This window comes from Harpia harpyja, chromosome 13, assembly GCF_026419915.1.
Source record: "Harpia harpyja isolate bHarHar1 chromosome 13, bHarHar1 primary haplotype, whole genome shotgun sequence".
Taxonomy (NCBI): Eukaryota; Metazoa; Chordata; class Aves; order Accipitriformes; family Accipitridae; genus Harpia; species Harpia harpyja.
The window spans coordinates 23265522-23277727 of record NC_068952.1 but is presented as its reverse complement, the minus strand read 5'-3'; the positions used below and the strand labels follow the sequence as shown (position 1 = coordinate 23277727).

General features: G+C 43.2%; 1 protein-coding gene across 1 annotated transcript in view; it reads left to right on the top strand.

Annotated features, from left to right (window-relative positions):
- The window catches only part of GLP1R (glucagon like peptide 1 receptor), an 83423-nt gene that overhangs the window by 23707 nt on the left and 47510 nt on the right, over nt 1-12206 (top strand). The window contains exons 2-3 of the mRNA XM_052806723.1: nt 2722-2818; nt 4105-4215. Coding sequence (XP_052662683.1) covers nt 2722-2818; nt 4105-4215 — 208 coding nt within the window. The remainder of the gene's footprint in view (nt 1-2721; nt 2819-4104; nt 4216-12206) is intronic.

Sequence of the window (12206 nt, the reverse complement as noted above, 5' to 3'; positions counted from 1 at the left end):
GTTACTTTTTGGGAAGATGTGGGACACTTAGTAGCTTCTGAAATTATTCTGAATCATAATTTAAGAGTTCATCCTGAAAAAGTGCCTTCTAATTAATTTATTAAAGTGTTAACCTGGTGATGAGAAGGTGGTGGAAACAGTCCTATCTAACTTCCAGTAACCACCCTTGTAAAATGAAGACCTTTTAAACAATGTATAACCTGAAAGTTACTTTTTAAAGACTGCCTGAGAGAAACTTAGGTTTGCAAGTTGTTCTCTCTTTACTCAGCCTACATGGATCTGTAGATGGCATTTTAGTTTTAGAGTTACTGGTTGTGTGTTTCTTTACACATACCTGTAGACCTAATTTAGGTGATGATGTTTTCTTTCTCCTTTGGGTATGCTGAGCACAGATCACTACGCTGCAGGTTTGTGTGTTTCCATAAGCACATGGGGTTAAAATTCAGTAGGATGCATTCATTTTACACTAGGGACTTCAGCATAGACGGACTTTGGCAGCATTTATTGGCATAAATAAGATGATTTAAATGAGGCACAGGGGCACACAAGGGTCAGAGTTTCAAAGATCCACAGGCTTGTGCTTGTTTTGACTTCAGGGGAAGCTGGCTAAATTATTCTAAAATTATGGCCATGAGGCCCTAGCTACAGTTAAGTTGCATGTAAATATAGGCAGTTATTCTTGAAACATAACACAGGTATCTACTAAATGTTGTACTTCTCATCATGTGTACAAGAGCATCTTTGTAATTAAATATGGTGGCTTAGTCCAGGCAGAAGCATGATGCGTATGGTGTTTTGGTTTTTTTCAAACACTTCTTTTTTTTTTTTCTTTTTTTTTTAAATCGGAAGCGTACAAGAGAAGTCTGTAATCCAAAAATGCTGGTTCTACTTCTGTTCTTTTATACCAAGGTGATTGCACTGGTGTCTAAATTTTAGTCACATTGTAGTGGACAGCATTCAGTTTGGCTTTCCTGAAATGCAGTATAGGTTTAAAATGTCTTCTTTGTTTTAAAACAATCCTTCCCATGCCCTGGTTTCCTTCTAACCATCTGCAAAATGTTTAGAAGCACAAATCAAAAGTAAAAAGTGGCAGTTGAAGCTGTGGGGGTAAAATTACAAGGTTTATTTACCGTCATGCTTCACTTAATAAACTGATCGACAGCTGGGATTAAATGAATTTTCCTCCACTCAGTTTTAGTGTGTTGTACCATTAGGTTCATGCTGTTGATTGTATGTCTGAGACATCCATGCTGGGCCTTTCTCTGGAAAAAGAATTCTGAGTTAGCTGCATTATTGATCACTTACAGCCTGCTAATCCTTGCATTTGTAATTCGGTTTATATGAATGTGGAGAGGGGAGAGAAGGACTGATGTGTATTTACTTAGATGCAATTAGTAAGCTGGGCCTCTGTGAGCCAGGTGGAGCATCTGCTAGGGTTAAGCGAGCAGCCAGCACTAAATTTTGCAGTTTAATAACAGCTAATTTCCTTTGTGCTCAGACAGAGTTTGTACATACTTCTCCTCTGCCCCCTCAGTACTTGGGGTAGCTGACAGTGGAACCTGCAGCTGGTCAAACTGTGCAAAAAGGAGGTCCCTGCTCTTTCTGCAGTTTCAGGAAAAATACGCTGGATGCAGGGAAAAGCTGTTATTCATTGGAAGAAAAGCTGAGCTGGAAAAGCTTTCATGCACGTTCTGGAAGAATGTGTCGTGGTTTAAGCCCAGCCTGCAACTAGGCACCATGCAGCTGCTTGCTCACTCCTCCTGCTCCCAGTGGAATGGGGAGGAGAATCGGGAAAAAAAAGTAAAAACCTGTGGGTTGAGATAAGAACGATTTAATAACTAAAATAAAATAAAATGTAATACTAACAATAATAATAATATTATAATAATTGTAATGAAAAGGAATATAATAAATTAAAAAAAAACAAACCAAAAAAACCAAAAAAAAACCAAAGAGAAGTGATGCACAATGAAATTGCTCACCATCTGCTGACCGATGCCTGAGCAGTGATCTGCCCCACCCAGCCAACTCTCCCCAGTTTATATGCTGAGCATGACATTCTATGGTATGGAATACCCCTTTGGCTAGTTCGGGTCAGCTGTCCTGGCTATGATCCCTCCCAGCTTCTTGTACACCTGCTTGCTGGCAGAGCATGAGAAACTGAAAGATCCTTAACTTAGGGTAAGTGCTACTTAGCAACAACTGAAACATCAGTGTGTTATCAATGTTATTCTTGCACTAAATCCAGTACACACTGTACCAGCTACTAAGAAGAAAATTAACTCTATCCCAGCCAAAACCAGGACAAATGCTTAGGGAATATCTGCTGAATACAGTGAATTAACTTGGTGTCATTTGTGGGGTAGCAGAAATACTGCTATTGCAAAGAAAACCTCTCCTAAAAGGACTTGCTGCTGTCCCTGTCTTTTCATAAGATAATAAATCACACAACTGGGGCATGTTTAAGAGAGCAAGGCTAGATCAGTTGGGGTTTCAGTGAGAACACAGTACAGTAGTTGTGGTTTTTTTCAGTTCCTTGTGGTACAAATAGAAAGATATTTCTTTGGCTGCTATCAAGCAAATGCATAGCAGTATCTTGTACCCTTTATGATAAGCAGTGCTCTTTGACTTGTGGTAGTCATTTTCACACTTGCCCACTAAGGCTGCATGAAAAACAGTTTAAATCCCTGTAATGTCTGAGACTCGTGATTTCTCTTTCAGAGTTCAGATGGGTCCCTCTCTGGGGTTATGCAGAAGTGGAAGGAGTATCAGCTCCAATGCCTGAAATACTTGTATGAGGCACCCCCCATTGTGGCAGGTAAGCCTGCTTGGTAGGGATAGGATGTATTAATTTTAAAATGCATGATAACAGTAGCAAGGGAGTGATTATGAACTTGATAATACTTCTCCAGCTTACTTTTGAGTCCATTTCTTCTATATCCCGTTTGCTTCCACCTGCTCTCTGTGGGACTCTTCCCTCTGCTGAGGAAGCATTTTATAGAACAATTTCATTGTAAAGATGTTAGTCTTTAGGTCCAGAGTGTTTTGCAGTGGCTGTAGCACATCAAAGCAGCACACTAATGTAATACCCCTGAAACTTTTTTAGGGGCCAGGGTTGAGAGAGTACATAGGTGTTAGGAAATCTGGGACCATGCTGTTCCCATTGACCTAGCAGTTTGTGGGCCTTAAAGTTGGTATAATTTACTTTTGAGCATTGTAAAATGCTGAAATGGCTTTAAAAAAAGTGCCTTAGTGAAAATGAGAATGCAACTTGTCTTAGCAGTTGAGCTGCTGTAATGTGCTAAGGGCAGCTGCAATGTGCCAGCATCATGGTGTTTAGAGGACACTGGTGACTTGTCAATGACAGTCACAACTGGACACAGTGCGGCCTCTCCTATGCTTCAGTGCTTTTGTGACACACTGAGGAAGATAAGACGGGTCTAAAGTTGTACCTGTGAAGAATTATTTCAAAACTGTTAATTTTCCTTCTCTTAACTACATTATTATGGCAGAGTGAGAGCAGTAGCTGATGACAACAATGGCAGGGAAACATTCATCTCCCTCCGCTCCATTATCCTGTTGAGTGGTTGAGTGCTGCCCTCTAAGAATGACAGCTTAATAAATTTGAAGTTGAAGTATTCTCGTGTTGATTAAGCTGTAATGTGAAGTTACAGTTGTGTGTGGGTATTTCATTGATGGATCTATATATTAGGCTAGACTTTCCAACTGCACGACTGTGAACTGTTCTTGGGAATGACTATCTACGGTATTCATAGCAAAAATTATTTTAAATTAAACAGACACGTAAGGGTGTAAAAGAGAAAAGATGGGAATGGATCAGTATTGATTTACCTTTCCCTTGATTTAGTTCAAGACCCTAATCTGTTCTTCGGTCCCCCCCTGAAACAACAGTTTCCTGTTACGTGTGGATAAACTCTTTTGGACAAATATCTCATTTAACTCCACATCAGAGCTTAATTGCATAATGCTGGTATGGCTTAAATGCACATCTGTGTTTCCTTTTATCTTCTGCTCTTCAGTCTTTTCCTCCTTGCCATATTAATACAAGGCAGTGGCATGACCCTCCCTTCCATTTCTCTGCAGAAGGCAAGTTCTGCAACAGAACATTTGACAACTACGCCTGCTGGCCAGACGGACTGCCTGGCACCTACGTGAATGTCAGCTGCCCCTGGTATCTCCCCTGGGCTAACACAGGTAAGACCCTTTCTTAAAGCTCCTTCAGAGCTTTAAACCAACCCTGTTTTCCTTGCACCATCTTAGCAAGGATAAAATTGGCTTAAATGGCTATGAGTGCAGTCAGTTCTCTGCAACATAAAAGTAGGAATGGGGCTCAGTATGATACACTCTATCTCCATTTAGCAGGAGAAAATGAAAATGAGAGAAGAGACTGTTCTTAAGGCTTGCATTTCGTCTGGATTTTTGTGCTTTCCTCTGTTTTTGCTGCTTGAATAGTTGTGACTATTAATAAAATAGCACTGTGGTGCTTGTTGAAGACTATCTAACAGTAATAATGGTGTAGTTTGAAAACTGATATAAAAGTAGCAAAGCTAGATGGTAGGTCATCCTGTAGTAGATAAAGACAAAAAGGTCTAAAGTGAAAGTGTTTTGTGCTGCTTCCTGAGATAAATTTATTTCTCAGAATGCTGCAAGATGAAGGCATTGTCAGTGGTTGCAAAGACTTTTTTTGTCTATATGACTGAATGTCACCTCTAGATTTTACACCCTTATGTACATGTACACGTGATGCCACTTGAAGGCAATGTGTATTAGATCATTTCATCTAGTATTCTGTCTTTAAACCAGTGACTTGTACAGCTTGTTCTTTGTGAAGACCTTTCTACGTTTTGAAGTCTAAATGAAACAGTTTATTAACTAGCTACCTTGGTGTGGCAAATTGGCTTTGTCCCCTGTCAAGGGACAGAGGATACTGGTTAATGAGGATGTATAAATCTGACTGCTGGATGTAAAGATGGTTTAAGTGTGGACTACATGTTGTAAGTGTTAGTATGAACAATTTCAGGTGTGAGAAAGAAAAGGAATGGGATGGGGTGGTCAGAGGATACTTAGATGTATTGGATAACATGGGACCTGGGCGTGATGCAAATGGTATGGAATAAGGGGTGGAGATTATACTGGGTTTGGCTGGGATGGAGGTAACTTTCTTCACAGCAGCCCATATGGTGCTGTTCTTTGTATTTATGGCTAGAAGTGTTGATAATGCACCAGTGGTTTGGCTGTTGCTGAACAGTGCTTGCACAGCATCAAAGCTCTCTCTCCAACTCACACCCTGCCCAAGGCCAGTAGGCTGGGGGCCTGCAAGTGGTTGGGAAGTGACATAACTGCAACAGCTGACCTATCTGACCAAAGGGATATTCCCTACCATAGGACATTGTGGTCAGCAATAAAAGCTCAGGGAAAGGGGGAAGAAGGGAGTGGAGGCATTCATGGTTATGGTGTTCATCTCTGCAAGTAATGGTTACATGTGCTGAGGCCCTGCTTTCCAAGAAGTGGCTGGACATCTGCCTGCTGATGGGAAGCAGTGAATAAATTCCTTATTTTGCTTTGCTGCAGCTTTTTATTTCCATATTAAACTGTCATTATCTTGAAGGGGTGGTGGCACAGGGGGAGAGGGGAAATCCTCACACCAAAATCAAGTCGTCATCACAACACTGACAAAGGTGGACAATTTACACACACAATAAAACTCCATCCCTCATCCCTTTGCTGCTTTACAACCACAGAAGATTCCTCACAATTATTCCCCTCTCTGGCAACATCCAGTCCTAGTTTTACCTGTTACCTCTCCCAGTGTATTGGTTTTGTGTGGCAAGGTTTTGGTAGCGGGTGGGGTTACAGGGGTGGCTTCTGTAAGAAGCTGCTGGAAGCTTCCCCTGTGTTCAACAGAGCCCATACCAGCCGGCTCTAAGACAGACCCGCCGCCGGCCAAGGCCGAGCCAATCAGCGATGGTGGTAACGCCTCTGTGATAACATTTTTAAGAAGGAAAAAAGTTGGGACGGCGGTATTCGGCAGCCGGAGAGAGGAGTGAGAACATGTAAGAGAAACAACCCTGCGGACACCAAGGTCAGTGAAGAAGGAGGGGGAGGAGATGCTCCAGGCGCCAGAGCAGAGATTCCCCTGCAGCCCGTGGTGAAGACCATGGTGAGGCAGGCTGTCCCCCTGCAGTCCATGGAGGTCCACGGTGGAGCAGATATCCACCTGCAGCCCGTGGAGGACCCCACGCCGGAGCAGGTGGGTTCCCGAAGGAGGCTGTGACCCCGTGGGAACCCCGCGCTGGAGCAGGCTCCTGGCAGGACCTGCGGATCTGTGGAGAGAGGAGCCCACAGAGCAGATTTTCTGGCAGGACTTGTGACCCCGTGGGGGGCCCACACTGGAGCAGTCTGTGCCTGAAGGACTGCACACCGTGGAAAGGACCCATGCTGGAGCAGTTCGTGAAGAACTGCAGCCTGTGGGAAGGACCCACGTTGGAGAAGTTCGTGGAGGACTGTCTCCCGTGGGTGGGACCCCACGCTGGAGCAGGGGAAGAGTGTGATGAGTCCTCCCCCTGAGGAGGATGAAGCGGCAGAAAATAACGTGTGATGAACTGACCGTAAACCCTATCCCTGTCCCCCTGTGCCGCTGGGGGGTTGGTAGAGAATCCGGGAGTGAAGTTGTGCCCGGGAAGAAGGGATGGGTGGAGGGAAGGTGTTCTGAGATTTGGTTTTATTTCTCATTACCCTACTCCGGTTGATTTGTAATAAATCAAGTTAATTTTTCCCCAAACTGAGTCTGTTTTGCCCGTGACGGTAATTGGTGAGTGATCTCTCCTATCCTTATCTCGACCCACAAGCTCTTTGTTATATTTTCTCGCCCCTGTCCAGTTGAGAAGGAGGGGGAGTGATAGAACAGCTCTGGTGGGCACCTGGCATCCAGCCAGGGTTAACCCATCACACCCAGTTACTGTCTTTATCTTGACCAATGAGCTTTTCCATCTTATTTTTTCCCCCATCTTGTTGAGGAGGGTGAGTGGCTGGGCTGGTGTTTGGCAGTTGGCTAAGGTCAACTCATCACATCCACCATGGTAGCTTCAGGGGCTGCAAGGAAGTCTCTGCTCTGGTGCCTGCAGCACCTCCTCCCCTCCATCTTCTCTGACCTCAGTGCTTGCAGGGCTGTTTCTGACACTTTTTTCTCACCCCTCACTGCCAAGCAGTGTTTGGCCCTTTCTTACATACATTTTTGCTTTGGCAGTTTTATTCCTGTCTTGTTTGTGCTGAACGTCTATGTTGGGGTGATTTCCCCCCCCTTGCCCCCCCCCCAGATGTATTGCTCTGTATTCTACCAGGTTTATATTATGCTGCTGTGTCCATAGTTCTAACTTGTGCACATCTTTTGTATTATCTCAACTGTCTTGGTAGTAACTGCCAATTTGATAACCTGTGAAGTTAAAATGGTGTTTGCTAATCCTCTTCAGATTTTTAATAAAGATATTATGTTTTTAGAATGGGTAAACAAGCTTTTATAAATGTATGAAATCAATATTTACCTCATAATTAATTGACATAAAATTATTGGATGCTGCAGAATTTTTTCCAATAATGCTAATCTTTCTGGATAGCTAAAACTTTTCACGGGATTTCCTCTAAACCTGTTTCCTTGCAGTCTTTAAGACCCTGGACATAGTTATTTGACTTCCAACTGCTCTTGAAACATCACTGCTGGAGAAAGCCAAGGTTTAACACAATACTGCAGATTAATAAATTATTGGAATGTGCACTATCTTTCATACTTTTGGAAATAAGTTTTTTAAAAAGAATTAATTATCCTGAAAACAGTGTTTGTTTCAGTGGAAAGAATAGCAGCATTTTGTATAACCCCTTGCTAGGAAGGGTTGCAAAAGTACTTCAGAAAGTCATTAAACCTCAGGACATGTTCCCTTGTTGTGCATACTGTGCATATACCTCAATATCTGTTTTATCAGCAAGGAATAAGAATGGAATAAGGAGGCCTTTCATTGTCTAATATAAAACAAGAAGTTTGTATTGGTGCCAGGTATGTAATTTAGGAGCCTGAATTACCATGACCTGATACTGTTTCATGACATCTTGTGGAGTCATGGTCAAAGTGAATGTTAACGGGTTGCCATGATGAAGAGGTAACATCTTTATAATGGAAGATCTAGAGCAACAGGAAATTGGACACCCTGTGATTTACAGTAATCACTAAAGCATGCTTATTACTTCTTGCTTAGCCCCCTACTTGTAACTTGAAATAGATTCTAGCACTGCAGGGCTTCCATCTCTTCACCTGATGAAAATGGCAAAATGAAAAGGTGAGACCTTGTTTGCGAAGTACTTTCAAAACATGTTCAGTGAAGGTCATCATTAAGTATGAAGTGCTTCAGCCAAGCTTACTCATTTAAGACTGCTGTCCCTTTGATTAGGAGTCAGGTTTTTAAGTGCATAAAGTTTGCTGGGGGACTTCACACCATACCCCCAGAAGTCCCCTGAGGAATAAATTGAAACACTTGAAACTGAATACTGCTTCTGACAGGGTACTAAAATGGAGCAAGCATTGAGTGCAAGTGTCTTTATGACCTGGCCATTTCTTAAAAAGTGTAGAAGAGTTGGAAGCAGGGACAGGTGACCCAGGAGGCATATAGAGACGCTGATCATTCAAGGATAGGGTTAGGAAAGCCAAAGCCTGCCTAGAATCTGACAAGTGATGTGAAGGGCAACAAAAAGGGCTTCTAAGCAGATATGAGAGAAGATTTGGATCCACTGCTGAATGGGACAGGAGGATCTTGTGACAAAGGATGGGGAGATGACTGAGGTACTCGCTGCCTGCTTCATCATGGGCTTTACTGGTAAAACTTGCCTTCGGCAATCCCAGGCCCCTGAGATCAGTGGTAAAGTCTGGAGCAAGGAAGGCTTGGCCTTAGTGGAGGAGGATTGGGTTATGGAACACTTAAATGGGACGTACACAAGTCCATGGGACTTGGTGGCATGTACTAACAAGTGCTGAATGAGATAGTTGATACCATTATGAGACCACTCTTGATTGTCTTTGAAAGGTCCTGGCAATTGAGGGAGATTCCTGAGGACTGGAGGAAAGCAATTGTCACCACTATTTTCAAGAAGTGCAAGGATGAGAATCTGGGGAACTATAGGTGATTGGCCTTGCACCAGTCCCCAAGAAGGTGATGAAGCAAATAATCCTGGAAGCTGTTTCCAAACACATAAAGGACAAGAAGATGATTGGGAGTAGTCAGCATGGCTTTATGAAGGTGAAATCATGCTTGATGAACCTGATATGACTAGCTTGGTAGACAAGGGGAGAGCAGTGGATGTGTTTATCTTGACTTTAGTAAGGCTTTTGACACTGTTTCCCATAACATCCTTATTGACAAACTGAGGAAGTGTGGATTACATAGATGAACAATGATATTAACTGAAAACCGGCTGAGCTGCTGGGCATATAGGGTTGTGGTCAGCAGCACAAAGTCCACTTGGAAATTGTTCCCTAGTGGTCTACCCCAGGGGTTGGTAGAAGGGCCAATATGGTTTAACATCTTTATTAATGATCTGAATGATGGGACTGAGTGCACCTTCAGGAAGTTTGCAGACCATACAAAACTGGGAGGAATGGCTGATACACCACATGATTGTCCTGCCATTCAGAAGGACCGTGAGAAGCTGAAGAAATGGGCTAACAGGAATCCTGTGAAGTTCTGCAAAAGGAAATACAAAGTCCTGCCCCTGGGGAGGAATAGCTGCGTGTACCAGTACTGACTGGCTGGAAAGCAGCTTTGCAGAAAAGGCCCTGGAGGTCCCGGTGGATGCCAAGCTCAGCATGAGCCAGCAAAGAACACCAACAGCTTCCTGAGCTGTATTGGGAAGAGCATTACTGGCAACTCAAGGGGATGATCCTTCCCCTCTACTCTGGGGGGTGAGACATATCTGGAGTGCTTTGTCCAGTCCTGGGTGCCCTAGTATGGGAGAGACATGGACATGCTGTAGCAAGTCCAGCAAATGACCATGAAGATTATTAAGGGATGGGAGTGTGTCTCATATGAGACGAGGCTGAGCGAGCTGGTATTCTTCAGCCTGGAGAAGAGAAGGCTCAGGGGGAATCTTATCAATGTGTATGAACACAAATTGAAATACAGGAAATTTCCTTTAAACATAATTATTTTACTGTGAGGTTGGTCAAAAACCTGGAACAGGTGACCCAGAGAGGTTTTGGAGTCTCTATCGTTGAAGAAGATGACTGGACATGGACCTGGGCACCTTGCCCTAGTTCACCCTGCTCTGAGCAGGGTGTTGTACTAGGAAGTTTCCAGAGTCCCCTTCCAGTCTTGGCTGTTTTGTGATTCTCTGTTTCTGGTAATTTTTTTAAGATGATAAGTCTTGGTAGCTAGTTACTGTCAGGTGTTACAAATTTCCATTGGTGTCAGCTGGAATAGGAGATGGGGAAAAGATTTTGCATGGGAAGAGTTTGTAATCTTGGAGCATTCCTTGGATCAATTACAGGTTTTGCAAATCTTACACTTTAACAGCTTTTATTCTTGTTTGTGTCCCACTCTTCTTGTCCTAGTAGCTATCAGTCTTGAGCCTGCCCTTCTGCGAATCTCAACAGCAGATGTAGCTCAGCAGGTCGTCTAGTAGAGTCACAGGCTGAAAATGATGTGGAGAACTTTTTACCTGCTCAGCAGGTGTGTGCTGTGTCACTAGTCCAACCCCACATGATGTTAGTAGGTTCTTGTCTCTGCTTGCTGCCACAGGTGCTCACTGAGGTGTAACTTTCTTCTTGTTTCCTTAATGTGGCAGCTTCTGAATCACTGCCTGCATTGTGGGTGTGGGTTCAGCAGTAATGCTTTCTCCAGGTCTTCAGGTTTCTCATTTATCTCAAGGTACAAGAGCAACTGCAGGGAGTTAGGAATCTGTTTGTTGAAAAAATTGAGAATAAAACTGGTGTTCTCAGTGCTGTACGTCTATTCAGACTTGTGTGCATACAGAGACTCAAGACCAGTCTTTCACAAAACAAATCCATGGAGGATGGGCCTGCAGATCTTTTGTGCTAAGCAATGTGTGCAGTTGTAAGGTGGTGTCTTCACAGCACCACTCACCTTGTGATTACAACATTCATCTTCTGCCCTTTTTGAAAGTGCTACTTGCTAAGGCAGCCTATAAAGTACAGTAGAGACAATCAATACTGTCCCCCTTGTGTGTCAGATCTCTTTAGAAATGCTGAGTGTGAGACATTTTTCATTGTGTTACCTAGCAGGTGTGTCAGCTTCCCTGCCAAACTCAGTATTAGCAAGCTGACTGCAAGGATGGACTCTGAAGTCTGGGAATATGTCAGTGATAATTGAATAAAAGAAATCTCAACATCAGACCAAGATTTTATGCTTGAGACTGTGTATCCCTGTACTGCTACAGACTTGCTTTGTAACAGGCAAGTAAATTAAACCTGAATTTTTAGAGGAATTTTTGTTTTATAGCTTGCACTGAAGTACTGGGCATTGGGTTGTTGGTGCACTTTTGGGATGTGGCCCAAAGGTTGGTTTATTACATGTTTCTTCAGTGGCACTTCACTACTGCCTTTTTTCCATCTGCAGCTGTACAGCAAACAAGATTGGGAATTTCACCCAACTGAAATGCGGTGTTTTGTCCTCATTCCTTTGAGACTTCTACCCCCCCCCCATACAGATCAGTTTCCTGACTGGTGTGATTGCAGCTGTATTAGCATTCATCTGCTTCAAGTATGTTGGTCATTATAGGATTGCCTTAGCTCAACAGGAAACTGTGAAATAAGGATATTATAGGTGTCTGGGTAATCAGTATCACGCTGAAGCTGAAGGAGCTGAGGTTTAGAGTAGCCTCTGCTTCAATGCAGGTTAAACCATTGTCACTGGAATGAGAAATAGGTGGCTAATGTGTCTCACAGCACAATGCAGGGGTTTGGTATCATAGCAAATGAGGAGCCCAAACACTGCTGGGCTGTAACTACATGGTAGGAGTTCATAAAATTATCTGTGTCCCTCTACTGCCATATAAAATAGCTTTGTGCATGTAGTGAGGAAGCCCTTTGGGATAATGAGAAGCAGTGGCATTGGGGCAAACAGAAGGTGGAAGGGAATCTAATTTTGGTCAAACAAAGCATTCTGTTCAGGGCTCTGTAGTGAAAT